We start from the raw sequence: 27,884 nt of genomic DNA on the forward strand, positions 1-27,884 counted from the left end.
CACTGGACCTCACAGAAGACTGTGGTGCTTCCTGAGGTGCTTGGCACATCATAGAAACCAACAAAATCAAGAGCCTGTTCTGAAAGGATCAGAAATAATACAAATGCCCCCACATGATAAAGGATGTTTGCATTAGCATAGGGTAACAAAATAACCCCCAAATCTCAGTGGTTTACTCTCATCAAAGCACTTATTTTCATTTACTTTATATACAGGTGTATGCAGGAATCAGAAAGGGAAAACCCTCCTAAAAGGATGAAATTAAGGAAAAGTTAGATTAAGGTGAACACATTTCAAAAGTATCCTATTCTCTGCTAGAGCAAGAGCCTTTAGAGTGAGGGTAAGAACGTTTACCATTTCCTTCAGCCATTCCCCTTCCCAAACAAAATTGAACTGAAAGGTAGAGGGGGGGGGGTCTGGAACAACTTTTGGAGTGATGTTGCCATCCAGTTCAAGAGCAGACTTCAAGCACTGCCTTTATCTTTATAGAAAGCAATGGAAAGGGAAAAAATGTCTTTGAAATAGTGCTTGGCATTGAGCATCATATGGTCAGTCACACAGAGGTCACTAATCACTCTTCCCTTTCTTGTTTTTCAGTGAACGAGGTAATTGGGAGAGACATGTCCCAGATTTCTGTTTCCCAAGGAACAGGGGCGAGCAGGCAGGCTCCCCTCCCAGGTCCTGATTCCCTGGATTTAGGAAGATCCGACGGGCTCTAACAGCGTTCACTGCAGCCTTGTGTCCACCATCATGTACTTCTCAGCATGTTTCTCTCTTTGGACCTTGGGCTTCCAACTCTGCAACCTTCAGGATGGAGCCAGGAGTTGGGATCACCATATGTGGGGAAAGCAGCATTCCTCCAACTCAGGCCTTGTGTAGATTTTGTAAAAGAACAGGAGCAGCACAGGCTGTCTGATCTTTGGGGAAATGAGCTTTGCTTTTTATATTTAAATAGGATACTTTTATATGATGGGTGCTTTGAGTGTGAATGCAGCAGGCTCTCCATTTCAGAGGTGCTGCTTTTGCAGGCGATCTGGTTGCTTAGCTAGGATTGGTGATTTGTACTGCTTTATTGTCATTTGAAGGACTCTTTAGCTTTGATGATATTTTTAAAGTAGAAACTTTTGATAAAACCTTCCAGAGGCAAACATTAAAAAAATATTATTCCCCCAAGCCCACACCTATGCCTCGGAAACTCAGCATGTGTCCTGAAGCCTTTCATAGATTCATAGGAAGTAAAGCCAAATGTAGCTCATACCTCTTTATAAAAGTAAACTGTTAGATAAAATGACACCATTCCAATCATTGAAGTGTTGGAATATAAAATGACATTCCAGAGCATAGCATTTTTGTAACTTTCTAGGTAATCTTCCTGCAATCTCTCCATGCTGTCTCCATGTTGAAATTGCTTTTTTTCCTCAGGGCCTTGGGTAAGATAACTACATGTAAGGGAACTTTGAAAGGTGGGGTTTCTTAGCTTGGTAGCTTTAATTTCCTGCCATCCTACATACAGGTAGACTGTGGAGTACTCTTCCCTTTTGTGTCCTCTGGTCCCAGACCTTTTCCAAGTGGAAGCATCTGCATTTGGCTGCCACAGTCTTGTGATGATTTGTTTAGGCAAATTTGCTGCTTCTAGCTTCTCTAGAGGCCAGGCTGTGTCAGAAGCTAAGTACAAATGAGCTATGCTTCAAGACAGGAGCAGAGAACATTCAGGATTCCAGATGGGACGCATTTAAGATTTACACTGGCATGGAAGGCTTTTCCCTCATTCTGTTTACAGCCTAAAATGATTCTGGCCTACCCTCCCATCTGCATGGCCTAAAAAACAGCCTTTTTCTAAAAGGCTTTGAGGCAATTCCAAAACTGAGATAGCATTCTAAACCTGACCCTCCACACCAAAGATGTCCTGGTGGTGCTGCTGGTAAGGCTGGTGCCCAAGGCGGGGCCAGCAAGAAACTCCAGCCTGCTGTCTACCAAAGGAGGTGCCCGACTTGGGTGCTCTTTTCAAACCTTGCCCTTACCCCTCCCCTTAATGGGATTAGTTTCCTGTTCCAAGGCTTGGGCCTATTTCAACACCCCTGAAGTTTGCAGTATGTTTTCAAATGAAATGTACTTTTATTCAGGAAGCAAATTTTCTGAGTGCCTACATGTGAGACAGTGTGCTGGGCTGGTCAAAGGCTTGATGCTATTATTGCAGGGGATTGTGGGTCCTAGATGCCAGGACTGTCTACTGAGGCCAAGTGAGGCCTGGGTGGAGGGAGCCAGCTCATTGCCTACCACCTCTAGTCAACCAGTTAGGAGCTATTGACCCAGGATGAGGAAGTAAGGTCCTTTTTTTTTTTCCTTTAATCCATGATGTTTTAGATATCTCCCTAAAATTAGTTAGAAAAAAATGCTTGTACTTCAGCAAATCACTCTAGTCCTTCTTGGAGCCTGGTGTTGTCACATTTTCTTTGAAAGTGAGTTTTGTGTCACAGTGTGGATAGTGAGATTTGCTTCAGGGCCTGTGGTTGGAAGCCCAGAGTTTCCTTTGGAGGGTTTGCGGCGGCTGGCCGCCTTTAGATGAAGTTCCAGAGAGTTGGCCAGACTTGCCTCCACCCTCTTGTCCCTGGTGTAGCTGCCTCACATGGGGTTCTTGCAAGAGCTTCCCTTGCAAGACCCTTTGGGGGTTGCTCTGCTGCCCTCAAGAATAAAAGCCTCTATGATACAGAGTTGCTATGCACCAAATTTTGATGCCTTTTAAATACCTTGATGCCTGTAGCACTAGAAATGCTCTTTCCTATTTAAAATAAAAATTAAATTTTAAAATAGAGCTTTGTATACTATGTAAGCAGTTTTGTATCAGCTTTGTAAAAGCTTTGGTGTAAAAGACAGTATTTTTTGGTTTTGTAGATAAATACCTTAATTTTTGTGCAACATAGTGGTGTTACAGCACACATCCATTGGACTATGCAAATTGATTTCTAGTAACAGCACTGAGCAACTGGGCATGTGCTAGGACCCACCCCTTCCCCCTCCAACCCATGCTATATCTTGGGTTGAGGAATGGGATGAGCAGCCTTCTGCTTACTGGAGATGCACAGAGAAACGTGGCTGAAAACAGCTAGGAACAGATGTTTTTGGGTTCAAGTGTGGTGCTGCTGCCCGGGGTGCAACCCACCCCTGCCCAGGGTTAGCCACTATCACCAGAGCTCTGCTGAGTCTGGCTGTAAAGCCCTGTTTTTGATAATCAGAACAGATGGTCATCTGTAAGGTTCAGATGGGTTCAAGTTGAAACCTTGTATTTTATAAAATGGATGATGTTCAATTAAGGAACTGATTCTCAGTTATGTTTACAGCACTTGACATTGTGTTTTCTTGTACATTTTGTATTTTAAAACCTTTTATAGGAGTACAGCGCTCCTTACACAAATACAAAGGGAAGAAGAGCCAGCAATTCAGGCTCCTCAGTTACAGTGCTGAAATAATAAACGGTGACAGGTCAACAGTCTCCTTGAAATCTGCCTGAGTGTTCCTCTGCATAGGGCTGGTGTGGAGCCCCTCACTCTGTGCCAAAGTGAAGGGCACTTTGGCTTTTAAAAAGTCCACTTGGTTGGGAACCTTTGTTTATTTTACGGAGGAGAGGGTAGAGTTCCAAATTCCTTCCGAAGCTTCAGTTCAGCACCCTCTAATGGGTGCAAAGGACATTCCAAGGTGTCTGCTGAGTTCAGGACAACTGACCTGCCCAAGGTGTGCATGAAAAGTAGGCAGAAGTCCCTTTAAAAGTCAAGCCTGAGTTTTTGTGTGAGGGCCTCCTGCCCCCTATTGTCCTCTGAGGATATTGCAATGCAGTCCATCAAAACAAGCCTGTGATTTTTGCCATCTGCCATCTATTCTTTGTGTCAAGCTAGAGGGGGGCTAGCATCCTTAGGTGGGACCACCCCTGGTGCAATGTGACCACGGAGGTCAGTATCCTGGGGACTGGGGCCAGCGCTCTCTGCCCCCCTGCCCCCCACCAGAAGGGACAGGGGAAGGTAGAACATTGGGATCTTTACTCAGAAGTCCCCTGGAGTCATACGCTGAAGGCACCAGGGTTTACATTTTTTAAAAAGAAAGCAAGCCTGCTATGGACATCAGCCCTATGGAATCTGTAGGCATGGACCATAGCCAAAACAGAACAAAGGCTCTCTGCTACTTAAGAGGCCCAGATCAGACCACTGGGAGCAGGGTGGTGACATTCCACCCCCAGCCCTGCATTCAGGGTCCAGCCATCATCTTTGGGATGAACACGCAGAGTAATAAGTAGGGGGGATGGAGCTGGGGCTTGAGCTCCTCTGGGGGCTTTCTGAGAACTTTGACAAGCCAGAAAGAAGCTACCAACCAGGTTGAGGGCGCTGGTTCTCTGGATGCAGGAGAGTCCTGTTAGCTGAGGACATCAGCCAGCTCTTACCTCCTGGCTCCCTCACCTACAAACACACCCATTCTTTGGGGGCCTGTAGCACAGTGCGAGGTGGGTCACCAACAGGCATCAGACTGGTGTAGTCATCAGGGGCTAGCTGCAGAAGTGACAGATTATTTAGGCAGGGAGCTCCAGGCTCAGCCAGGTTCCCAAGCCCTCCAGCCACACCTCACCTGGTAGGCCTGGAAGATGCTGAGCAGATCCTTCATACCAGCTGTGTATGGGACACCCTGCATACGGACCAGGGCTCCTGGCTGGGACAACACTGAGGTGGGAGCAGAGGCCAGGGCAGCAGGGGGCGTGGTGAGGTAGCCCACAGTGGTGGGGGAGACTGGGGGGCTAGGATAGGAAAGGCAGGGATTTAGTAGTGCAGTGCCACCTGTGGCCTAGACCAAGACCTACCTGCCTCTTCCCTTGCCTCTGCCTTGTGTTTGGTTCACTTCCTCCTCCCTAATACCCCTGTCTCTACAGAGTCGTCTCTGTTCTAGTTTGTAGATGGCATCAGGCAGCCCACATCTGTCACTTCCTTGTCGTCTCAGAGTAAAGTCGAAGTTCCGGCAGACCTTGAGTTATTTGGCCCAGGAAGGGGATCATGATCCTCCCCCAAACCAGGACAAGGGGGCAAGACAGTGAAGTAATCTTAGCAGCAGGGTACCTGGGGTAGTAAGCTGTGTAGTTCATGTAGAGTTGAGTGGCTGGCCCTGGGTAGTAGGCAACCGGGGTGGGGGCAGCGGGCACCCTGGCGGCTGGGAGCAGTGCTGAAGAGGGATACAGAGCTGCTGTCTCAGTGGGAATGAGTGTTGGGGTGGCCTGGAAGGTGGCGTAGGTGGGCGGTGAGAGGCCTAGAGGCAGAAGTAGAGAGCGTATCTGCAGGGAGCCCAGCACTGCCCTGGGTGGGGCAGCCAGAAGGGAGTCCCCACCGTAGAAAGTGAGGGTTATAACATCCTGGCCCCCACATGCCTCCTTCTTCCCCAGCCCCCTGGGACACTCACAGGGCAGCTTGCAGGGTGGAGGGGACATGCCACTGCGGCCCAAGGTGCCCCCCATCAGGACATGGCTCATCTCCTCTGTGGAGCAGGGGACCACCTCCACATAGCGTTCCTTCATTGCTTTCTTATGGCAACGCTGAGCAGCAGCTAGGGCCCGCTCTGCTGATGTCATCTGGATGAAGGCATCACCCGACGGCCGGCCCTGTGCACACCATCTTGTAAGCAGTCTGTCGTGTACAAAAATGCCTTCCTCCCAATCACACACCCCTCTGTAACTAAGTGTGCTCCCCCACTGGACGCAGCTTTACCTGCTGGTTGAGTACCATGTGCACACCATGGGGCCGAATGTCAGCCGCTGCCTCCCCCAGAAAGCTTAGGATGTCTTCGATGGTGGCTGTGTAGGGCAGGCCTCGAAGGCGTACACAGTCTCTCCCGGTCCCAGCTGCCAGTGGGAAGGGGATAGGCAGCAGTGGAGCAGTCAGTGTGGGAAGGAGTGGGCTGGAGGCATAGCGGTTCAGGACCTAGTAAGGAAGGAAGCAGCAGGCTGGTTATGCCAAGTAGGGCAGGGCCAAGGAGGGCATGGAAGGGACACCCTGGAGAAGCACACGGGGGTAGGGGGAGCCCTGGGTGGCTCACCTGCTGCACCTCGGCTGCAGTGCTCCGGAAGAGTTCAATGTATCGCTTACCCAGCGTGCCCTTATGCCTGCGTAATGCAGCCTGTGCCAGCTCCTCACAGGCGAAGAGGGCAAAGGCATCACCAGTGGGCCGGCCGTCAGGGTGGCGCACAAAGAGCAGCCCATCGGCACCCCCAGTCACTGGGCACTCTGGCCCCAGGAAGCCTAGCACATCTGCTGGCCCAGCCGAGAAGGGCAGTCCCCGCAGCCGCAGGATCACTTGGTCTTCCCGTGACAGGAAACGAGCCACCTCTAGTGAAGTGCCTTGGTGGGGGGCGTGGGAGTCACCTACTGACTTCATTTGTGCCCTTCCAAATACCCACCCACACCTAGCACACATGGGAGCAGAAAGGCAAGGGGCGTCAGGGAAGCAGGACATGGATCAAGAACCAGGGGGATCTAGATGCTGTTGGGAGCACACTCACCCCCTGCGATCTTTACAAACTCCTCTCCTGTTGCTTTATATACCTGTGGGAACAGTCCATGAGTTTCATGCTTGCCTGGCCTCAGCTCTGCCCTGCTCCGCTCCCAAGCCCAGAGCCCCACCTCAATATAGCGGACACCCATGTGGTGCTTGTGTCTCTGCAGTGCTAGGTCCCGCTGCTCGCTGTCCACAAAACGGATGAGGGCCTCACCATTTCTGCGGCCCTGGGCATTGAGGCACAGTGCTACACCACCCCTGTGGAGCCAGTGCTGCGTTAGTGCCTCCTGGGTAGGCCTGCCCTCCTGGGTCCACCCGTGCTGCTGTACCCACCTGGCAATATTAAGCCCTGTGAAGAATCTAGCCACGTCCTGGTCTGACGACTGCCAGGGCAGGCCACGAGCCCGAACCACAGTCTCGCTGTCCACCACGTCGGCCTTGCTGCTGTGGGGCGGGGCTCAGTCAGAGCTGTCCAGCTGGTGTCACCCCCAACCCTGCCCCCTCACTCACCAAGGCCCTGTCTCATATTTCTGCTTTACCACTTCGGGCTTCGAAAACAGTTGACCTGAGAGGAGATGGCATGGGGGTCAGCAGGGTCTGGTGGAGGGGGGTCTCCCCACCAAGCGCTGCAAAAAGAGGACAGTTGAGGGGGATGAGGAGGTAACAAAGGGGCTTTCACCTTGTGGTCTCTCAGAGGTGAAAAATGGGGAGGGGAACTTGGAGGAAGTAATAGGCAGGCAGTCACCCAGCCCTGAGAACAGGTGAAAGGTGGTGAGAGGAACCTTACCGCTGGGTCCATCAAGCAGGTGGAGGATGACAGCTACCATTGTCTTCACTTCCCACACCCCAAAATCGTCCTCTGTGGCATCCGTCTCCAGCCCCAAGTCTATGAGCAGAGAATTCACAGTGAGGAAATCCCAGCATGAGAGGGCAACTAGCATGTCCCACCGAGGTTCAAGTCCCCTACACAGACACATGCAGAATCCTGGCAAACACATTTGTTTTGGCCCAGCTCATGGATCCCCTTAAAGATCCCCAGCCCAGACATATGTAGACATATGCCCACATTCCAAATGTGCACAGGCACAGAGACATGCAGTCAGGGACTCAGAAGGTAATGTAAACTTGCACGTGTTCATTCAACCCACCAGCATGCACATACTCAGAGACATTCAGCCTACAGCTGCCCCTCCACCGTAATCCTGCTAGGTCACAGATACCCTGTGCCATGGTGGCCACAGTGAGGTCCCTGGCAGGGTGGGTGCTCGGGTGCTGCACGTGGAACTCTCTGCGGAGGTCGTAGAAGGAGAAGAAGGTGTCGGGGAGCGCCAGGTTCTGGGGGCACATGGGAATGGGGATGAATGGGGGAAACTGAGCTGCCCTGCCCACCCCCGTGACAAGAGGGGTCCTAGGAACCCTACCCCCTGTTGTGCCCTCAGTGGTGGCATACCTTCCTGGAGGCCTCAGGGTGCAGGACCTGTCGCAGCAGCTGCTGCCCATCAGTGCAGAGCATGTAGGGGCCCCCGCCCAGCAAAGCCACATCCCCGCTCACCAGCTGTGAGAACTAGGAATAGGGAGCGGAGAGAGACAGAGGGACTCACAGCTAGGCGGGCAGGGGGAGGGAGGGCGCAGGCTTGCAAAGCTGGTTCAGCCAGATGTTCAGCCCTACCCTGCCTGGGGAGGAGGTGGCTATGCCTGTTGGGCCTGGCTCTGTGTCCTCCTTCTCCCCCAGTCCACTGTCACCTTCTCCAGGCCAAATGGGAGCAGTCACATATCACCCAAGCCCCCATCACACACTCCAGGAGTCTGGAATGGGGCCAGAGCAAACACCTGGTGGAGTAGGACAAGCCAGGTGGGAAAGGGCGGGGCAAAGCAGGTTAAACCTGTCCCTGACCAGGCACCACCCTCAGGTGGGGGAGGCCCAGTCCTGCCTGAGGCCCGGCCTGCTCATGGTCAATGGCAGCCCCGCCCCTAGGTCTGACCAACTGAGGGGCAGAGAAACTCCAAGGACAGAACTGACAGAGCTCCACACCTGGACGCCAGGGGCAGCATGAGCTTTGACCCAGATCTTATCGACCGGCTGGCACTGAGTTGTTTGCTCATAGAGGGGGCGGAAAGCTGCCTTGCCCCTCCCCCATCCTCTATCCCTGCTGGAGAACTGGTACAAGCACAAACCACAGGCCCAAGAACCTCTTCTAACCCCAGCTTTACAATCTGTGCCTGTTTCCTCATCAGGAACCACCAGAGTTGTTGGACGATGAAAGAACTTGTGCTAGTAAAGCACTTTCACTCATTCCACTCAAGAGTCAGGCACAGGGTGAGCCCAGTAATGAAGATAAGAAAAACAGCAAAGGGAACCGACTCCCACTTCAGCCAGGGCCGGGAGGCACCCCAGGCCTTTGCACTCAGGAGGCAGGTAGCCTCCAGGCGGGGTCCGGACAGCGCCCACGCCTGGCCAGCCGGCCGAGACAGGCCTGGACGAGCAGCTTACACCTGGCGGCGCCTGCCTCCTGGGCAGAAACCGCCCTACGCCCCTGCTCCAGCGTCTTCCTGGCGGATGGGTGGGCCGAGGACGCAGGCAGCAGGGACCGTGACCTATGGCCAAGTCTGGGCCCCTCGGCCCTTTCAGCTTCCGGCTGCTGTTCTGAGAGACCTGGCCGGGCAGGTCCCCAGAGGCGTCTCAGTCTAGCTCTCCCGCAGGCCGGGGACTCTGGGAGGGGTCTCGCAGCCTCCATCTCCACCCCGTCAGTAGGAGTGGACCACTGGAAAGTCTGAAAAGACGCCCCCCTAGGAATGGCCGGCACACGCGGACACACGCACACGCGGGAGTCGCTGAAAGTTTCAAACAACAGGAACCCGTCCTACCGCCCCGGCCAGTTGGTTGTGGTGCGCCAGGCCTCGCCTCCTGCCGCCTCTACCGCCGAGAAATGTCCCTGCAGCCCGGCCGGGCCTCCATTCACCCCGGCCCCAGCGCTCACCTGCTGCAGCACCTTGTCCAGCGGCTCGGCCCGCGCCAGGCTGTCGGCGCTCAGGCCGCTCGCCTCGCGGCACTGCGGGCTCAGCGCGGCCGCCTCGGCGCGTACCAGCGATTTATGCAATGTCCCCACCTGCGAGCGGCGGGGAAAACCGATCAGCCGCTGCGCCCCTCGGATCCTGAAGCTCCCTGGAGATCCCACCGCCCTCTTTCCACCCTACCTGGCGGCTCCGCGGCTCCACCACTTGCCAGACTAGGAGGATTAAGTCGGTCTCGTCGGAGCCCAGGTCCTGCCCCAGCGCACCCGCCGTGGCCCCGAACAGTACGACCAGGGGTCCAGGCCCGGGACGGGGGTCGGCAGCGGAGTCTGCGGCGGGGTTCGGGCCTGAGGGCGGTGGCTGGGGTGGCGGCGGAGTCATGGCCGCAGAGGGAGAGTGTGCTCGACCAGACAGACACACGCGGACCGACGAAGCGCACACACTCACCGACCGACGGCAGACGCGTTTCGGCTTAGGCGGGACACCGTGTGTTATGGGCGGCACCTGCGGCCCGGCTGCCGCAGTGGGCGCTGCTGAGACCCGCCCAAGGCGCCCCGCGGGGCGGGGCGGCTACCGGCCCCCGCCCTCTCTGGGCGAGTTACCTGTCGGCCCCGCCGGCCACGTGACCGAGGGCGGCCCCCGGGAACCATGGGGGAGGGCCGCTAGACTCTAGCCCTACACGCGCACACTCACAAGGCTGGCCTGGGCTCGCGCTCCCCCAGCGGGCCCTGCCGGACTTCTGCGGCGACCCCCCTCCCTCTCCGCTCCCCCACCGGGCCTCCGCCAAGGAAAGAGTAAAACCAGGGGCCTTTTTTAGTCAGTAAGGGTCCTTTGGACTTGTGAAAATCACCAGGAGGCAGCCTGGAGGCTGTGGGGGTCACGACGGCGGGTCTGGAGGGGTAAAAGAAGTCACCCAAGGTGAAAGGGGCCGGTAAGAGTTATCAGGTATCACCCAAAGGCTTGTAGGGGGGTCGCCAGAGGTCGACTGGTGTGGGGGGAGGGTGGCAGGAAGCACAAGAGATCATTAAACCCATTTGAGTATTCACCAGAGGTCAGTGGAAAGGGTTTGTGCACACAAGTGCGAAGGCTGGGCCTCAGCCTGGCTCCAGGAAGTGCCCGCGGTGCCAAAGAGCGGTCGGAGGTGCGCAGGCCTCGGTGCTGGGGAAGGAAGAAGCGCGTCTCCCCCATCCCCGGCCCCAGCTCCCGAGAGCGGCTCCCCGGCGCTGAGCCGGATGGTCCCGGCAAGGAGCCTCACCCCTACCGCACGTGAGGCCTGCCGCCTCTTTTCGCCCTTCCCCCTTGACAACAGGCCTGTTGCCTGGAGATGTGAGCGTGCTGGCCGGTGGGGGCTAGAGGCAAAAGTGCAATGTGCCTAAGGGAGCCGCAAATTCTCCATCTCTTCTTCGGACAGCCCTTCGTGGAGGGCTCCCAGCACACTTTCGCCCTGTCGGGCTTGGTGAAGCTCCTTTACGGCGAGTTTCCAGGCTGCCCCGGATTTTCCCGAATTCTCCCGTTTATGTGACTGAGAAACTGAAGAAGAATCCGGCGGGAAGAAGGGGCTCCAGCCCGGCAGGAGCAGACACAGAGGGTTGCCAAGCTCGAGACGGAACTGGGGCGGGAGCCGCACCTCACGCTTTCGGACAAGCTGGGCGCTACGTTCGGACCTTCAGACAACTGAGAGCGAAAGAACCCGGCGTAGAGGAAGCGCCTCCGAGGCCTTGCCCACTAATTCAAACTGCACCGCGTCCCCATTTGGCGGATAAACAGACTGAGGGCGCCCGGGACACGGCGGCTGGAAGGGAGAGGTAAGTAGACTGGGTTTCCAGCGGTTTCGAGCGACCAGCCCTTCCCCTTGCGGTGTAGGCGAATGACCACGCTCCGCTGTCCCTGGTAAGACCGCCACCCTACTGCCAACCCGCTTGACCCCACCCCCGGAGGCGCTAAGCCAATCAGGCCCGGGGGGAGGAGGAAATGCGCTCTTCGGGTACCACCCTCCTCTAGATAAGCTTGGAATGTCAAATATTTGTTCGGTGGGCGGGGCGCAACTGCGAGTTAAGGCCCCTCCCCCACCCAGCCAGGAGCTCGCGTGCGCCAGGCTAAATCGGGCCTTCCTCCCGGCCACGCCCTTGCAGCTAATTGCACTTCACCCCAACAGCACCCCAGCCTCTCCTAAAACTTCCCTGGCGTGCATTGCCCCTTGACAGGCTCCAGACTGGGCTCTGCTCCAAGACGACAGAGCCCCGGGCCATCCCGGCGCTACCTGATCTAAATCTCACCCTTCCTGGTCCCCCCATCCATTCAACCTTCAGACCTTCGCGCTGGGCCCTTCCATATTCTTCCTTCAGCGCGGGTCTCAAAGCCGGGTTCCCGGGGAAGCCTCCCCCTCGAGGTGCCGTCCTGAGCGCATTCCCATTGGAGAGGCATTCATGCGTGTACAGGTCCCTGCGGGGTAGTAACCCCAAGCGTGGGGCGGCTCCCCCAAAACTCCCGTGCACCTGTCCAACCGCCTCCACCTACATGACAATTCCCGATGTTTGGACTCTTGAAAAACTAAATTCGTTAAAACAACCTTAGGGCCCCTGCTTTGCTGAGCTCCCTTACTCATCTTCAGATGGGTCCTCCCAGATCACACCATTAATACTAAACAACCCGCACTCCTGTCCCCCAGCCGGCTCTCGTCTCCTTTCTGCCAGCACTAAACCAGCTACTAACAAGATAAATCGTTTATTGTCTCCCTACCCCACCATCCACCCACCCGCGAGAATATCAGATCCTGGAGGAAAGGTTCAACCCCAGAGCCTATCACTGGGCCTGCCAGGCACATAGTAGTAGCTCAAGAATGAATGAATGGTTGACTAAGCTCTCTTCCCGTATCCATGAAAAGTAACCTTCCCTGGGGCCACAGGGCCTTTCACTAGAGTCTCATCTGTGCCCTTTCCTCCCCTCCCAACACACCCTTGCCCTAGTTAACCTCTGCCCTCCCTCCAAATTTTCCTCTCTCAAGGCACATCCCTCCTTAGCAGGGGTCCCCACTGTAGTTTGAGATTTCTGTATTTCACTGATAAATGTCCCCCAGCCCCACACCGCTACTAGCTAGTGTTCACGAATCACGAATGAATGAATCGGAGATACGGTACGCGGGAGGAATCAGCGAGGCTCCAACGGCAAACCGTACTCTGGGTACCTGGGAAAAAGGAACTTGGTCCATCGAGCCTGCCCGCAAGCTAGCGGAATCCCATCCTCACTTCAGCCCTTGGAAGCCTGCCACTAAGGCAGCCGGCGCTCCAGCCGCAGGTACGTGAAAGTCTGGGCAGATACAGGGTGGAGTTCCTCACCAGGGGAGTGTGGCTCTTCTCGTGGACTTCCAGGGCGTGTAGGAATGGTGTAAAACCCCCTCCTTGTTCCCTCCTGGGAAATATTCCGCTATCGAAGAGGATTCGACACTGGGTGCTTGCTTGGCGATCCACACTCGCGGCGATCCACACTCGCCGGCCCAGGCCCATCCCCACCCTCGCGGTCAGCGGCCCCCAGCTGGGCCAGCTGCCACCCTTCCTTACTTCCCAGGCCTCCAGAGTAGCAAGCGCACTAGGTTCCCCTGGGGTTCGCATCTCCACGCCTTTGCCGCCGAATAGCCTCTGAGTACCCACCAGAGGGCGCACTGACTCTGTAGACGGAGCCAGGTGTTGCGGGGCAGGGAGGAGGAGCTGGCACTGGAAGGCTCGACCGGAGGACGCCCCAGGTGAAAGGGGAAGCCCTTGACACCGCCCCCCAGGCCACTTAGCTCCCGCTTGAGAGTCTTCGAGGCTCCTGGCTCTCTGGACATAGGCCAGGATTTTAAGCTTGGTCTTCAGGGCCCTCAAACTGCTCTGTTCCACTTTCACCCACCACTGTGCTCTACACTGCTGTGATTCTTCTGGTCTACAGACTGCTGCACATGCTAAGCTCCCTGCCTGGAGCACCCACCTACCTCATCATCCCTTTGTTTTGTTTTCCTGGCACACTCCTACTTACCCATCAAGACCCATCTCTAATAATTCTTCTTCCAGGCAGCCTTCCTTGATGCCTAGACCAGGTTAGAGGCCCTGTTCTGGGCCCCTTGCCCCAGGGTTCTGTCATTATTGGGTCAGTGTTGGCCTCTCATGACTCTAGGGAGGCTCTGGCAGCAGAGGAATAGGAGGCTGCTGAGCTGTGAGCTTTAGGGAGAATCATTTGCCTCCAAATAGACTTAGCTGTGGCTACCACACCAGCTTAGAAGCCCTGGTGTTGATTGGGTTGCCCCAAGCCCAGCCACCCACCTGGTTCAGGTAGGGAAGCTTGGAGCTGGGGCGAGGGAGGGGTGGTTGCAGAGGGCCCAGTTACAGAGGAGGGCAGAGGCTGCTGGCTGGATTCTCACCTGAGGAAGATACCATAACTGGCCTGGCTCCTCAGTCCCACCTCTAGCCTTTGCTCAGAATGTTCTGCTCTACAGGAACACTCTCCCTCTTTCCCAGAATTCACATCCAACCTGTGGACCTTTCAGTCCCTTATCTTCTTCTCTAGGTCTGACAGGCACCAGGACCCTATCTTGGAAAGGGAGAGGGTTATAGAGAAGGGGATTCATCACTCATTGATTCAACATATATTGAGCACCTGCTGTGTGCCAGGGATTATGCAGGTGGTAACCGAGGAGGACAAATGAGGGGCTTGCTCTTCCAGCAATTATGTTCTAATGGGAGCTAGGCAGGAGCTGCTTCAAAGCCAATGATCATGTCTGGGCTGAGACCTAAATCAGTTGGGTCCCCAAAAGTGGGGTCTGCAAAGTGGTCCCAGTGCAACAAGTGCAGAAGTCCTGAGGGAGAATGAGGATATCCTGTTCTAGGCAGCAAGGAAGCCATTGAGGCTGGAGATGAGAGAGTTGGGGAAGAGGGAGAGTAGAAGTTGGGGGAAACCAGAATACCCGCCAGGGTCCTCACTCACTGTGAGTGAGATGCATATGATGCATGCAATGAGAGGGTCATAAATGGGGTTAGGTGGACAGTGATGGGGCCTGATTTAATGTTTAATGCCACAGGAATAAGGGCATAAGTTAGGACATCAGTAAGGAGGCTAGTATGGAGATGAGGGTAATGTGGCTTTGGGATGGTAGAGCTGGCAAAACTTGGTGACCACCTAGTTGTGCGTCTGAGACTCAAGGAGGTATCTTTAGTCCAGGATGGCCCAGGGGATCATGTGAATGATGGGGTCATGGTGAAAATGAGGGAACCTCACCCTCTGACCCCTCTCCATAGTGCCAGCACTGGTTATTACTGACCAGACCTTGGCACCCCCTGCCCCAATGGCCATGGTCCTATCATCTTCAGGGCCTATGGGAGTGGGGCAACAGGGAACTGCTCCCAAGAACAGGGCCACCCTTTGAGAAGCCCATGGGCATCTGAGGCTGCAAGGCTGACAAGACATTCAGACTGTGGCCAGAGTCCAAGGCAGCCCAGGCTGTCCCGATCCGTACCCTACGCCCACTTAACCCGTGGCTCTGGACTCCTGCCTGTCCTAGCCCTGGCAGAAGGGTCTCTATTGTCTCTCATACTGGGCCTGCACCAGATTGGTCCTCAGCAGCCCCTCTGCTGGGGCCTGGGATGGAGGTGAGGGAGGCAGGGGTTTTGAAAGGGGGTTACTGGGCCAGGGTCTGAGGTGGGAGATAGTTGGACCTTAAGAGAGGAGGGTATTCCAACCACGAATGTGTTTCACTAAAAGAATATAGGAGGGGCAGGCCAAGATGGTGAGTAGATTCATTGAGGGTCACTGCAGAGAGGCTGGAAAGGGTCAGCCGTTGACCAAGAGGAAGAAAGGAAGGAAGAGAGAGAGGGAAGGAGGGAGGAAGGAAGAGAAGGAGGGAGGGAGGAAGGAAGGGGCAGGATAGAGGTTTTGGGACCAGCCAGGGATGACCAGGGTATTGACTGGCTCTCAGGAGGGGGTGTGTGAAGGATCAAGACCTCCAGTCTCCAAACATGCTGGTCACCCTATTCCAGAGTGACACATGGTACCAGAATATTACTGGTTGTCAAATCTTTGCCCACTCTATCCGCCCCGATTCCATGCACAGAGAGTCTGTGCCCTGTCTGGATCCCCGGTTTGCGTGGGGTGGGAGTGGTAGGGGGACATGAGGTCCCAACACCCCTTCCGGTCTTCAGGGGAACTAACCGATGGGCTGGCGCAGGATTGAGGCTCAAGCCCTTTCTTAACCCGGCGGGGGGTGGTGTGTGTGTGTGTGTGTGTGTGTGTGTGTGTGTGTGTGTGAGTGTGTGTGTGTGTGTGTGTGTGTGTGTGTGTGTGTGCGCGCGCGCGCGCGCGGGGCGCTGGGTGATACTACACTCCAGACCCTGAAACAGGCGGACTGAACTCTCACTGGGAAGCGAAACACACTGACCTGGCCCCTTCCCGGGCAGACAGCAGGTGGCCCCTGGGCCAGTGTAGCTTGAACCCAGATGCCCTCGGGGCAGGGTACAAAGAACCGACTTGGGAGTTGCCCAAAGGTCCTGGTCAGTCTCCTCAGGCTCAAGAACAGTCTGGGACTCACCTCTCCCCTTCTTCCTCTTGCTTTGACCCGGGTAGTTCAGTAGCGGCGAGCATTGGACCCTGAATTCCCATTCAGCCCGGCGCATTCTAGATCCCTCGTCAAGGAGGCGCCAGGAATCGGGGATGTGAGGGCTGCGCTGCGTGGACTCAGGGTACCGAGGGCTGGGCTGGGTACCCAGCAGACGCGAGCTGGGTCTGATCAGCTGAGAGCGTGCGCGAAAGCCAGGCTGAGCCTCGGTACATCGATGCGCTCGGCGTGCAGCGCGGTTAAGGGAGTTGGCCAGGGATGAGTAGGGGCTGGGCGGCGAACTCCGACTGGGAAGGAGAGTTCCTATTGGCAGGCCGTTTGCAGGAGGCGGGTCCTGATTGGTCCGGCCTCTGTGAAGGCTGCGAGCGGCGGGGTTAAGCGCGTCGCCGCTGCCAGGGCCTAGGCGCGAGACCCCAGAGCTGAATCCGCGCCTCGGACCTGGAGCTGCGGTTACTGCCATGGGCCTCCGCCTCTGCCCTTACCGCGCCGCCCTGCTCCCGAGCGGCCTCCTGTTACTCCTTATGCTCACAGATCTGGCACTCCCGGCTGGACGTCCGCCACCGGTGGTGCTGGGTGAGGCGCGCGTCCAGTCGTGGGTCCGTTCGCTCGTGCGTCCGGCTGGATGGGGTGCGGGCGGGGCTGTCTGCATCTGCTCTAAGCACGGGGTGAGGGAGCGTATGATTGTCTTGTCATCTGGGTCGGCCCGTCCACTTCCTGCTATGCTGGGCGCGGTTGTGGTCAAACTCTTGTCACCTTACCCTATAGAATATGGGGGTAAGTGGGAGGGTTACCACCCGTTTGCGCATCGGTACGCCTGTTCATCTCATTCCCAAGCCTCGCCTCATCCCCATTTTTTAGCTGGAAAGACCGAGGCTCTTTGGCCCCACTCCTGAGGGCCGGTAGGAGGTAGGGTGGCTTCGGAGTTGGCCCTCAGGGGCCTCAGCGTTGACTTGGGCTTGGCTTGGACGCTGTCTCCCTCCACCCTTCCAGCCCGACACGTTTCAGAGGGCATTACTGAAAGGGAGCTCTTTGGGGAAGGATTGCTCTCCTAACCTGCCACCAGGGCTCTCCCCTAACTTATCAAATATGTGGCATTGGGCCTGAGGGAGGAGGCCCAAGGGAATCTGAGGATGGCTATAGACAGAGGGAGGGGTTGAGACGATGGCTATGAACAGATGTCATACTGTACCCTTACTCCTGCCAGACCTACTTGGACTCCGTACGCTATGTTGGGGCTAGGCAACCTCCCCTGCCTACCTCCTCCTTGCTGCTGGCCCAGGCAACTGTCCAGGAGCCAGTAGTATTTCCTTGTGGTGGGTGTGGCAGGGATGAGACCTCTCTGTCTTGGGGTCTTTGGGTGCCTCATTCAGGCCATCACTCCCACGAAGAGCTAGTGTGTTGGTGGCCATCCAGGGCTCCTAAAAGCAGAGGCATGCCGAGGTATACATTACATACTGAGTCTGCTGCAGCATGACCCCCATGCTCTTTCTGCTGGGAGTATTTTAATGGGGATGATGCAGATCACAGAAGGGTAGGGTTAGCAGGTAGTGTGATCCCAGGGGTCCTCCACCAGGAGCTCTGGGCCAGGAAATGCTCCCAGGGAATGCTGGACCCAGGTTCACCATGGAGTTTGGGCAGATTTGGCCTTGCCTTCCCTAAGCGTGCAGGATGATTCCCAGAGGTGAGGTCTGTGCTGGGCAGGCACAGAGAATCCACTGACCCAGTCAGGAAAGGTTTCCTGGAGTACGCAGCTGGAGCTGAGTCCAGGAGAGAGTTCCAGGCAGAGGGAACTACGTATCAGAGGGAGGGAGCTAAGCAGTCCAGGCTCTCTGGAATGGAGTGGGGAAAGGAGTAGATGGTGCAGGGCTCGTGACTGGTTGGGTCATCTGGACTTTGTCTTGGGAGCCTGCAGGGAGCCTTGTGTGGACCTAAGGAGTACTGAGTATGAAGGGTGTGGGATTGGGAAGTGTGTGGTCTCTGACCAGACTGGTACTAGGCCTTTTCACCTGTATTGGTGCTAAATGCACTCATTAATTCATTCAGTTCTTAGTTATCCTAGATCACAGCAGAGGAGCCTCGGGTTGTACCTAGAGGCACTGAGCAACTGGAATCGTAACCTGCCCAGCTTCTCAGAGAATGAGGCTATTGGCATTAATCCTGGGAAACCCCATGGTGGACAGCAGACAAGCTGTTCCTGGACACAGAGCAGGGACCTAACCTTGGCCATCAGAGGATCAGCATCCAAGGGTGACCAGTCTCTGTGGGTGGGACTCAAATTGGTGGTAGAGGAAGCAGAGGCCAGAGAAGGGATACTGAAGGCCCTGGGTGGGGGAAGGGACTATAGCAAGCTATTTCCACCTCTCCCAGTCTCAGTTTCATTATCTGTAAAGTAGGCATAATAAGGATATTTTTCCCAGTGTTACTTGAGGTGAAAGGCATGTGGATGGCTCTTATCTAGTTCTAGGCACAGAGGGACCCAGGAAGTGACCATTGGTATTTTTAGAGGCCACACAGCCTGGCCAGGCAAAGGGTATCCAGGCAAAGCAGATCAGATGACTTCCTCTTTCAGCTATTTCCTCTCTGGTGGAAACAGTGGCCAAGGTTTCTTCACTGCCCTGTCTAGTCCACAAGCATCTCATCTAGAGGCTGTCATGCTGGGGACTTCCCACTTCTGCACCACATCATGAAGGGAGGTGAATGCAGGTGCCACACCTCCCTCCCATGGCTGCACTGAGGACACAGTGGGATGGTGCACAAGGAGAGCTTGTCCTCTGCAGGGCTGTGTTCACAGCTGGAGGCCAGCGAATGCCCCAGAGAGCCAAACACTGGATCCTAAATGGGGTTTGGAAGGTGTCAAGAGAATGGCATGCGGGAGGAGGCGAGGCCTGAAAAGTCACTGGGAGTCAATGGACTGTGAAGGGCCTTGAATGTTAGGCACTGAAGCAAGGGGGGAGCGGGGAATGGGTTTGAGTGTCACAAGGGCCCCAGGCCTCTGTATAGACTGAATAAGTAGAGTGAAGTCATCCTTGGAGCCTGGTCACACCCACCCCCATTGGGCTGTAGCTGGAATGGTATGTTGCTTCAAGAGAGTCATTTCCAACACAAGTGTGCTAAGATGCTAGGGCCCTCCAGGTGAGGTGCACTCTGGAACCTTTAGAAGGGTTTAGCATCTGGGCTCTGGCCTTTAGCAAGCCCTGAGGACCTCAGTAGGCTGGCAGGTGCCTGCTTCTCTCAACTGTTTCTGTTCATTGCCCCCCTCCAGAGCCTATCCTGGAGTGCCTTCTTTGGATTTATTTTTGGCTGGTTAAGTGGCCCAGTGCTCTGTCCTGTTTCCCAATCCTTCTTTCAGAGTATACAAGACCCTGCCTATGAAGCCGAAACCACCGTCTGTACCCCGACACTGAATTAAATCTCGGAGACAGAGTTTTGGGTGAAGTAGAGAGGAATAGCTTTATTGCTTTGCCAGGCAAAGGGGGCCACAGCAGGCTAATGCCCTCAAAACTGTGTGTCCCAACTTGGAGAGGGTAGTGAGAAGTTTGATAGTAATGGTTCAAGAGGGTGTGGTCAGCTCATGGACATTCTTCTGATCGGTTGGTGGTGAGGTGAGTGGGAGTCAACATCATCAACCTTCTGGTTCCAGCGTGTCTGGGGTCTGCAGCATACCGGTGGGGGTTTCAGTATCTGCAAAACAGCTCAAAGATATTGTTGTGTGTGTGTATCCCTTGATGGGGAACCAGGACCTTGCCCCAAGGCTGCACTATGGTTTCTCTATGACTGTTTCTCCTTTGTCTTGCATCCCCTCCCTTCCCTAATTAACAACTGCATGAATCTGCCAGTTGGAACTCAAGAAAGGTCATGGAGGCTGAATGAAGCCTATTTCCTGTAATCAGAGAAATGGGGAACACAGAAAGGCTTTTGTGCCTAGGAGCCCCACAGATATCACCTACTCTGCAGCCTGGGATAGCCGTGGGTAGAAGGCCTTTGGGTTTCCAGCCTGCCAGGCCCAGGGTCTCATTCATGCTCTATGTCCCCCTTCAGTGCCCGGTGATTTGGGCAACCAGCTGGAGGCAAAGCTGGACAAGCCGACAGTCGTGCACTACCTCTGCTCCAAGAGGACAGACAGCTACTTCACACTCTGGCTGAACCTGGAACTGCTGCTGCCTGTCATCATTGACTGCTGGATTGACAATATCAGGTGGGGGCTGGGGCACAGGTGGGGCGCTGCTCGCTGACCCGGTCTAGAGACGCCTCCAGAGCCCATTTCTATCTCACCTGCGCCTCAAGAGATCTCAGGCTCAGCATCACTGACCTCTCTCCCTTCCCATTTCCTCTGTCTGGTCCACGCCACCTTGGCAGTCTCCCAGACAGAACTTTCTTCCCTTTCCAGCTGCTCCTGTCCCTACCCTCTCCAGCGCCTCAGGCCCTATTTGTGGTTTCTATGCTCCAGCCCCTATTCACAGCCTCGCCCTGGCCCCCACCCTTTCCCTTGCCTCTGACTTGGCCACACCTGCCCCCTCCAGCTGCTTGGGGATTCCCTTCCACTTGCTGTTCTTTCAGCCTGGAATCACCCTTTACACCCTTTGCCTGATAAACTCCCTCCCATTCACTCTTTAAAACGCAAGCCTGCTTTCTTTGTGAAGTCTCCCTGCCAATCCCCAGAGCTCTTTTTGTTTCTGTGTTAGTTTTTTATAAATTTATTTATTTAATTTTTGGCTGCGTTGCTCGCATTGGGTCTTTGTTGCTGCGCGTGAGCTTTCTCTAGTTGTGGCGCGTGAGCTTTCTCTAGTTGTGGCGAGCGGCGGTGCGTGGGCTTCTAATTGCGGTGGCTTCTCTTGTTGCGGAGCACAGGCTCTAGGCACGTGGGCTTCAGTAGTTGTGGCACATGGGCTCAGTAGTTGTGGCTTGCGGGCTCTAGAGCACAGGCTCAGTAGTTGTGGCACACGGTCTGGTCTTAGTTGCTCCACGGCATGTGGGGGTCTTCCTGGCCCAGGGCTTGAACCCGTGTCCCCTGCATTGGCAGGCGGATTCTTAACCACTTTGCCACCAGGGAAGTCCATCTCCAGAGCTCTTAACCTCCCCTTCCCCCTGGCCACATGCCTGCTCCTCTAACCTGCATTCCCTGCCTGCCAAACATTGTTTCCTAGGATATTTCTTCCATAATAAGATAATCATGTAATGAGACTTACTGCTTATTGAATGCAAACACTATACATTTTACATACTTTCTTTTATTGAGTCTTACAGCAATCCAGTGAAACAAGTGCTGTTTTTAGACCTGTTTTACAGATGAGGAAATCTGGAAGCTCAAAGAGGTTACAAAATTGCTTAGGGTCACTTAGCTAATAAGTGACAAACTAGAATTTGAACCCATAGTTGTGTGCCTCTGAACTAAGGTTCCCGCCCACCCTGAGCTCCCTGAAGGCAGGGACTGTGTCTCTTTTATCTTTAAAGCTGTAGGACCAGAAACACAATTGTTTTTCAATAAATATTTGAGCTGAATGGAGTCTTTCAAATTGATTGTTTTTTCCCCTGGAGACACACTAGCTGGTTCTAGCTGGTTCTCTGGGCACCCTGCCTTTCCCTGTTGTTTATGACCCCTGCTTTGTTGACTCTTTCCTCCTCCTTGTGCGATCAGGGTTATTTCTGGGATGTTGATCCGCATTTCTATTTTTGATGCAGAAGCATGGTCTCAGGTATTGCCAGTTGGAGGTACAGGCTGATACTGAGAGGGGCTTATCTACTTTTGTTGGGCTCTGACCTGTTTAGACTTGCATCCAGCACAGAGTACTTTGGCTTTCTAGAACTTTGCTGAGTGGCCATTGGGATGATCTACAGATTGCCCTGGAGAGAGTGGGTCCCCAGGACTTTTATTTGGGCCAGTGTTGGGTATCTTGTCAGCTTTCTGTAGCTGATCTTTAAGGGTGGGTGGGACTCGGACCACTGGGGACTGCAGGTCTAGCCTGTGTTTTCTCAGGCACATTTGCCTCCTTAGTATCAAGGGAGGCCAGAGCAGGGTTCCTGGCCTGGCACAAGGCTTTCCTCCTGTCTTCCACCACCCTGTCCCCATCATGTCTCCAGGCCTTGCCCACCCACTCACGCAGCAGCCACAGGTGCTCGGGGTTTCTCTGTCTGGTTCTGTTGTGTGTTGCATTCATCATCTCCTTTGCCCTGTGTTGTGTTATGGTGGGTGGCAGGAGCTGGATCCATGGAGATGGAGCAATGGGAGCCTGCGAAGTTAGGCTGCCTGCCTTTTGGGGTCAAGTGTGATGTTCATGGCGGAGCCAGGCCTGGCAGCCAGATCCCTCTCTAACCATATCTAAGACCTGCATTAGACAGTATGGGTGACATTGAGGAGAAGGGAATATTGCCTCACAGGGGTCCTGGAGTCAGTCTCTGGAGTGAGCCTTGGTGGGGTCCTCATTTGGATGTGGTTACTCTGATCTGTGCTTTACAAATTTGCTTTGTTACTTTTTGGTCTCCCCTATACATCTGACCAGACCTGAGAATGGGAAGGGAATGTGGCTCAGGACACAAGGCAGTATTGGGACACACCAACTTAGGTGTCACCTCTGGGTCACTGGCTCAATATCCCCTCCTGGCAGGCTGGTCTACAACCGAACGTCCCGCACCACCCAGTTTCCTGATGGTGTGGATGTGCGTGTCCCTGGCTTTGGGAAGACCTTCTCACTGGAGTTCCTGGACCCCAGCAAAAGCAGTGTGGGTGTGTAGCCCTTCCTCATGGCCCCCAGGGAATGGGGATGGAGGTTCTGATGGACTCCGAGAGTGGGAGGAGCCCTGTTGGTTTGAGTGGGGGTAGCCTGTGAACCGTCTCTAATCAGTGTGGGCACAGAGCCCTATAGCACTCCTTCGAGGATCTCCCGGCTGTAGGTGTCACAGTCTCCTTGGCAGGCGTGGTGTGGGCAGCTGACAACGACTGTACTCTCTCTAATCCTATGGATTTATGTCTATAGGTTCCTATTTCCACACCATGGTGGAGAGCCTTGTGGGCTGGGGCTACACACGAGGTGAGGACGTCCGGGGGGCCCCCTATGACTGGCGCCGAGCTCCAAGTAAGTGGTTGCTCTCATTTCCTCCCTGAGATCATGCGGGAGGGGGGTGGAGAGGAGGAGGTAACAGCCACCAAAGGCCCTGGGCCTTTTCCTTCTCCCATGTCTCTGGCATCCAGCCCAGCCATCACAGGTCCTGTCCTTCCCCCACCCTCAGCCCAGGGTTTCTGGGCCTCTGAGCCCTGGGGAGAGATAATGAGGCTGAGGAGGGGAAAAGGAGCTTCTTCTCCCTTCATGGAAATTGAGGGGAAACCAGACCCTCCCCACTTGGATTTTCACACGCTCCCCACCCACCTAGTCCTGGGTCTGGCCTGAGACACAGTCAATGGTTCAGGCCCAAGGACCCTTCCTGCCTGACCCCCGCCTGGCTCTGGCCTGCAGATGAAAACGGGCCCTACTTCCTGGCCCTCCGCGAGATGATCGAGGAGATGCACCAGCTGTATGGGGGCCCCGTGGTGCTGGCTGCCCACAGTATGGGCAACATGTACACGCTCTACTTTCTGCAGCAGCAGCCACAGGCCTGGAAGGACAAGTATATCCATGCCTTTGTGGCACTGGGTCCGCCCTGGGGGGGCGTGGCCAAGACCCTGCGCGTCCTGGCCTCAGGTAAGACCCTGCCTGGCCCAGCATGGGGGGTGCTGGTATCAGATGGCACACTCTCTTTCCCTCTACAGTGGCCTCCTGGGCCACCCTCACGTCTCTTCTCTTGGGTCAGGACCCTTCCTTATCCAGAGTTGTATTCTTTTCCAAACATCTCTTTCTAAAAGAGAATATAACACTACTAAATTCACCTCTCCGGCTGATGACTCTTGTTATCTGTGTAGGTTTCTTACAACATGTACACGGAGTGGCATAACCGTTGGTCATAGGGCACACGTGTACACACACACACACACACACAGCTTGGTCCTGGCTGGCCTTACTTGGTTTGATCCAAAGTTCTCTGGAGGAGCCTTCTCCCTCTCTCTTACCCCCATCCTCACTTCTTCATCCCCACCTTCACCCCAGAGAAGGAAGGCTGGGCTACAGTTTCCTGTTTGTGAGTTACACCTCCCTCTGTGGCAGCGGGGAGCCTCTGTGGGCCACACAGAGAGGAAGCAGGTGCAGATTTGTCTGGGCCTGCTTGCTTGGCAGTTGGGAAAACTACCTCCTTCCCTGTTCCTCCCCAATCCACCTGCCTTTTCAGGACTGTTAGAACATACCATCTGTAGCCCCAGGGCTTTCCTCCCTCTGCTAGGACTGGATGTGAGCCAGAGCTGTACCAAGCATCTGATGAGCTTTCTTCCTCAAGTGACTGCCACTGCCTGACCTGCTTATTGGTCACCTGATCGTTGTGATCAGTCCTCTCCCAGTCGTCACCCTGGATTAGCTGGACAGTGAATCCAATTATAGTGAGGACTCATCACAGCTACCTACTCTGTCCAGCCTGGACCTGAAAGGAGAGATGTGGGCCCTTCTGAGTTTGAGACAGGTTACCATGGTGGAGTTCAGGTACTGGCCCTTTCAGAGCTTCCCCATGAGTCCCTTTAGAGCGGTGGTCCCCAACCTTTTTGGCACCAGGGAATGGTTTCGTGGAAGACAATTTTTCCACGGAGGGGGCGGGGGGCTTGGGTGGGGTGATGGTTCAGGCGGTGATGCGAGTGATGGGGAGCGGTAGGTAAATCGTCACTCTCTAGCCCACTGCTCACCTCCTGCTGTGTAGCCCAGTTCCTAACAGGCCGCAGACTGGTAATGGTCCACGGCCCAGGGGTTGGGGACTCCTGCCTTAGTTAGAACTTTGCCTCAGATTCTGGGAGACTGCTGTCAGGCTCTGGCAGTCTGGGAGTGGGGGTGGGACAGGACGGGTGGTAGTCGTGGACCCTTAGCTAGGGGTTCCCTTTCCTGAGGGCTCCTAGAGCCAGGCCCCAGCAGGCAGAGCTGAAGGCCTGCAGTCAGTGGTGGGGTGATGGGTGGCTGTGGGTCCTGAGCAGGGCAGAGGCCCCTGTTCCCAAGTTCCAGCTCATCCTCTGGCGATCTCACTGGCTGGTGGATGCGTTTGTGCTGTTGGCATTCCTATGTAAGAAAGACTCTCACTTTGTCTGCAGCCTCCCCTCCTGCCCTGTCTCCTGCAGGCCTGGCTGCCCAGGTCAGTGCCAGGCAGGTAGGTGGGATGAGACCAGGGCTGGCTGGATGTAGGTCTGAGCCTAGGAAGGGGAAAAATGTTTACATAGCTCAATGTAATAAAAGATTAAGAGGACTGTGACTGTGTCTTTGGGCTGCCCACCTGCTGATTCACCTGTGACAAGGTCAGTACCCACAGGCCGGGTGATAAGTACTCTGGGGAAGGTATTGTTTTTACCATGAATCACCCTGTGGTTGTGAGCTGCCTAAATCCCTGGTGACAAAATGCAAAAGGAAAGAAACAAATCTTGATCATGTGCTTCCTAGATAGAGCAAAAATACAGGGAAATAGGGGAGTTGTCACCTCGTTAACGGCATAGAGATGCCAGAGTGCTGGCCAGGCCCGGGCTGGGGGCTGGCAGGGGCCCTGGCGGTGAGCATGCTGCCCAGCTGGCTTGCATTCCCGAGCACAGACTGACTGGAGTCCTCTATCCGCAGGAGACAACAACCGGATCCCGGTCATTGGGCCCCTGAAGATCCGGGAGCAGCAGCGGTCTGCTGTCTCCACCAGCTGGCTGCTGCCCTACAACTATACCTGGTCACCCAAAAAGGTCTTCGTGCACACACCCACAGCCAACTACACGCTGCAGGACTATCACCGCTTCTTCCAGGACATCGGCTTCGAAGACGGCTGGCTTATGCGGCAGGACACGGAGGGGCTGGTTGAAGCCATGGTACCACCTGGCGTGCGACTGCACTGCCTCTACGGCACTGGTGTCCCTACGCCAGACTCCTTCTACTATGAAAGCTTCCCGGACCGTGACCCGAAAATCTGCTTTGGTGATGGTGACGGCACTGTGAACTTGCAGAGTGCCCTGCAGTGCCAGGCCTGGCGTGGCCACCAGGAGCAAGAAGTGTCATTGCAGGCACTGCCGGGCACCGAGCACATCGCGATGCTGGCCAACGCCACTACCCTGGCCTATCTGAAACGCGTGCTCCTCGGGCCCTGATTCCTATGCTGGGCAGGGCTCTGGGATGGCCTGGCCACCACTGCTTCTCCTGGCCTGTGGGGCAACCATGGCCCATGAGTTGAGCAGTTTGTGACTGATCATCTAAGGCCCTGGATCTTGGGTTGTGAAGTGGGGAAATGCTGGGTTTTTTATCCTTCCTCTCTGGGAATGAGGAAGGAAGACATAGTCTGAAGTTACTTGAGGGACCCTTGGAAAGAATGCTGCTGATGGTGGAATTGTGACCTCAGGACTGGCTCCGCAGGTGGATTGGCTGGCACCTGACCCCAATCCCCAGTGCTGGGGCCTTGTGTTCCTCCTACCCCTGTGGCCTTTTCACACTCGCCCACCAGGGCCTGGCTCCTCAGCTTTCTTGTGAGGGATGTTACTGAACTGTGGTCCCTAGGTTGGGCTCCTGGTCCCTAGGGTGTACCTTCTCACACACTGGCCACAAGTCAGCCTGCTACTGGCCACGGGTGGCTGGAGCTGCTGTCTTTGTGTGGCCTAGCTGCTCACACAGCCTGACTGTGGCTTTCTGGGGGCAGCCCGGTTCCCCCTGCAGGCAGGGGTGGGTTGTTACGCTCTCCATGGTTCCCAGGCCCTGGGGCATGCACTCCTACCTCCCTTACTTCTAAGAACAGCCTAGCTCAGGGCTGGGCAGCAGATGGACCCCCAGTTCTCGGGGCTGTGTCCCAGGAGCCCTGATCTCCTTGGTTGGGCTGTTGCCCACAGTATTGATGCTGCCTCCCTTTGCCCTGGGGCTGTGGTTCAAGAATGAGAGCAGAGCCTGGTGCCATGCCCTTTAGGTACTTATGAGGAAAGAGGACTCAAGGAAGCAGCCAAGGCCAATCAGAGCCACCCTGAGCTGCCCTCTTGCTGACCCTCCACCACATTGCCACCCTGCCCAGGATCTCTCTAGCATTCATGTGGGCTGGCACAGGACTGAGAGGAGGTAGGACTCTTGCCCACTCTGCCCAGCACCCATCCCCACCAGGCAGCTCAGTGGTGTTTAGTCAGCAGGGACTTGCCCAGAAACTTGAGTGGGCCCCTGAGAGAGCCAGGTGCCTTAGGGGCCCCCTAGGGGTTTTCTTCCTGCTCCAGAGGTGCTGCATGGATCTCCCTGTGATAGCAGGGATGGAGGATGTGGATCTGCCTTGGTGGTCTCCAAGTGGGAGTGCCTAAAGGCCCAGACTTGGGTCTAGCCTCTGGGGTGGAGCCCCAAAGCCACAGTCAGGCTGGACTGTGCTTCGCTCCTACAAGGTTTCTGTGAAGCAGAATTTTCTCTGTTGCATTCATAGCCAGCATCTGTCTCTCCCTTTGTTCCTGAGTGGTGGGCCCCACATGGGGCTCTGAGCAGGCTGTACCTCGATTCTGGCAATAAAAGTACTCTGGATGCTGTAAAGTGCCCTGGCCTAGCCTCTGCTCTGAGCATGAGAGGAAGGAGGCAGTGGAAGGGTGAGGGGGCTAGCGAGGCAGGTAATCAGAGGCTGGACCTTGACCTTTCTGGGGCCTTGATGGGTTCTCTCAGCACCAAAGCATGGCTCCTGTTCACCTCTTTGGGTTTTATCCTCCTTCACCCTCTCCTGGGATCTAGTT

The 27,884-nt window shown here is 55.3% G+C and overlaps 3 protein-coding genes across 26 annotated transcripts in view; 2 read left to right on the forward strand and 1 right to left on the reverse strand.

Annotated features, from left to right (window-relative positions):
• NFATC3 (nuclear factor of activated T cells 3) overlaps window positions 1-3,490 on the forward strand; it is a 133,700-nt gene extending 130,210 nt beyond the window's left edge. For 2 of the 3 annotated variants that reach the window (XM_060132606.1, XM_060132609.1), the window contains one exon: window positions 598-3,490. In XM_060132606.1, the coding sequence (XP_059988589.1) occupies window positions 598-719 (122 nt within the window). In that variant the 3' untranslated portion in view covers window positions 720-3,490. The remainder of the gene's footprint in view (window positions 1-597) is intronic. The other variant, XM_060132607.1, reaches the window with a different exon arrangement.
• Window positions 3,365-10,060, reverse strand: ESRP2 (epithelial splicing regulatory protein 2). 14 transcript variants are annotated; one of them, XM_060132620.1, is made up of 15 exons: window positions 9,718-10,059; window positions 9,501-9,629; window positions 7,973-8,086; window positions 7,671-7,857; window positions 7,310-7,408; window positions 7,033-7,087; window positions 6,856-6,966; window positions 6,648-6,780; window positions 6,527-6,569; window positions 6,064-6,365; window positions 5,736-5,948; window positions 5,431-5,629; window positions 5,094-5,280; window positions 4,612-4,777; window positions 3,365-4,535 (listed from the first exon to the last, which is right to left on the reverse strand). In XM_060132620.1, exons 1-15 carry the CDS (start codon window positions 9,913-9,915, stop codon window positions 4,446-4,448), a joined length of 2,226 nt encoding a protein of 741 aa, XP_059988603.1. In that variant the 5' UTR covers window positions 9,916-10,059; the 3' UTR covers window positions 3,365-4,445. The 14 variants fall into 14 exon arrangements, with proteins under 14 accessions (XP_059988603.1, XP_059988605.1, XP_059988604.1 ...); XM_060132622.1 differs by having other exon boundaries at window positions 6,856-6,963; window positions 7,743-7,857; window positions 9,718-10,058; XM_060132621.1 differs by having other exon boundaries at window positions 7,743-7,857; window positions 9,718-10,058.
• Window positions 9,300-27,690, forward strand: PLA2G15 (phospholipase A2 group XV). Of its 9 annotated transcripts, XM_060132638.1 has the most exons (8): window positions 9,307-10,465; window positions 10,946-11,424; window positions 12,611-12,828; window positions 20,153-20,309; window positions 22,612-22,835; window positions 23,086-23,184; window positions 23,563-23,787; window positions 25,780-27,690. In XM_060132638.1, the coding sequence occupies exons 2-8, from the start codon at window positions 11,402-11,404 to the stop codon at window positions 26,289-26,291; spliced, it is 1,458 nt and encodes a 485-aa protein (XP_059988621.1). In that variant the 5' UTR covers window positions 9,307-10,465; window positions 10,946-11,401; the 3' UTR covers window positions 26,292-27,690. The 9 variants fall into 9 exon arrangements, with proteins under 9 accessions (XP_059988627.1, XP_059988625.1, XP_059988621.1 ...); XM_060132644.1 differs by having other exon boundaries at window positions 9,300-11,424; window positions 23,688-23,787; window positions 25,780-26,139; XM_060132642.1 differs by having other exon boundaries at window positions 9,302-11,424; window positions 22,612-22,831; window positions 23,688-23,787.
• The last annotated feature ends 194 nt before the right edge of the window (window positions 27,691-27,884 follow it).

The sequence above is a fragment of the Lagenorhynchus albirostris genome, chromosome 19 (genome assembly GCF_949774975.1).
Source record: "Lagenorhynchus albirostris chromosome 19, mLagAlb1.1, whole genome shotgun sequence".
Taxonomy (NCBI): domain Eukaryota; kingdom Metazoa; phylum Chordata; class Mammalia; order Artiodactyla; family Delphinidae; genus Lagenorhynchus; species Lagenorhynchus albirostris.

Bases quoted from the DNA above. Each gene is read 5' to 3' on its own strand.
- PLA2G15 (XM_060132637.1), top strand. From the start codon at position 11,402: ATGACCACGCTCCGCTGTCCCTG. The intron at 12,829-20,152 runs GTACGTGAAAGT...GTCCCCCTTCAG, and splicing joins AGCCGGCGCTCCAGCCGCAG to TGCCCGGTGATTTGGGCAAC. The intron at 23,185-23,562 runs GTAAGTGGTTGC...TCTGGCCTGCAG, and splicing joins TGACTGGCGCCGAGCTCCAA to ATGAAAACGGGCCCTACTTC.
- ESRP2 (XM_060132610.1), bottom strand. From the start codon at position 9,915: ATGACTCCGCCGCCACCCCAGCCACCGCCCTCAGGCCCGAACCCCGCC. The intron at 4,778-5,093 runs GTACCCTGCTGC...TTCCTATCCTAG, and splicing joins TACACAGCTTACTACCCCAG to CCCCCCAGTCTCCCCCACCA. The intron at 4,536-4,611 runs GTGAGGTGTGGC...TCACTTCTGCAG, and splicing joins GCATCTTCCAGGCCTACCAG to CTAGCCCCTGATGACTACAC.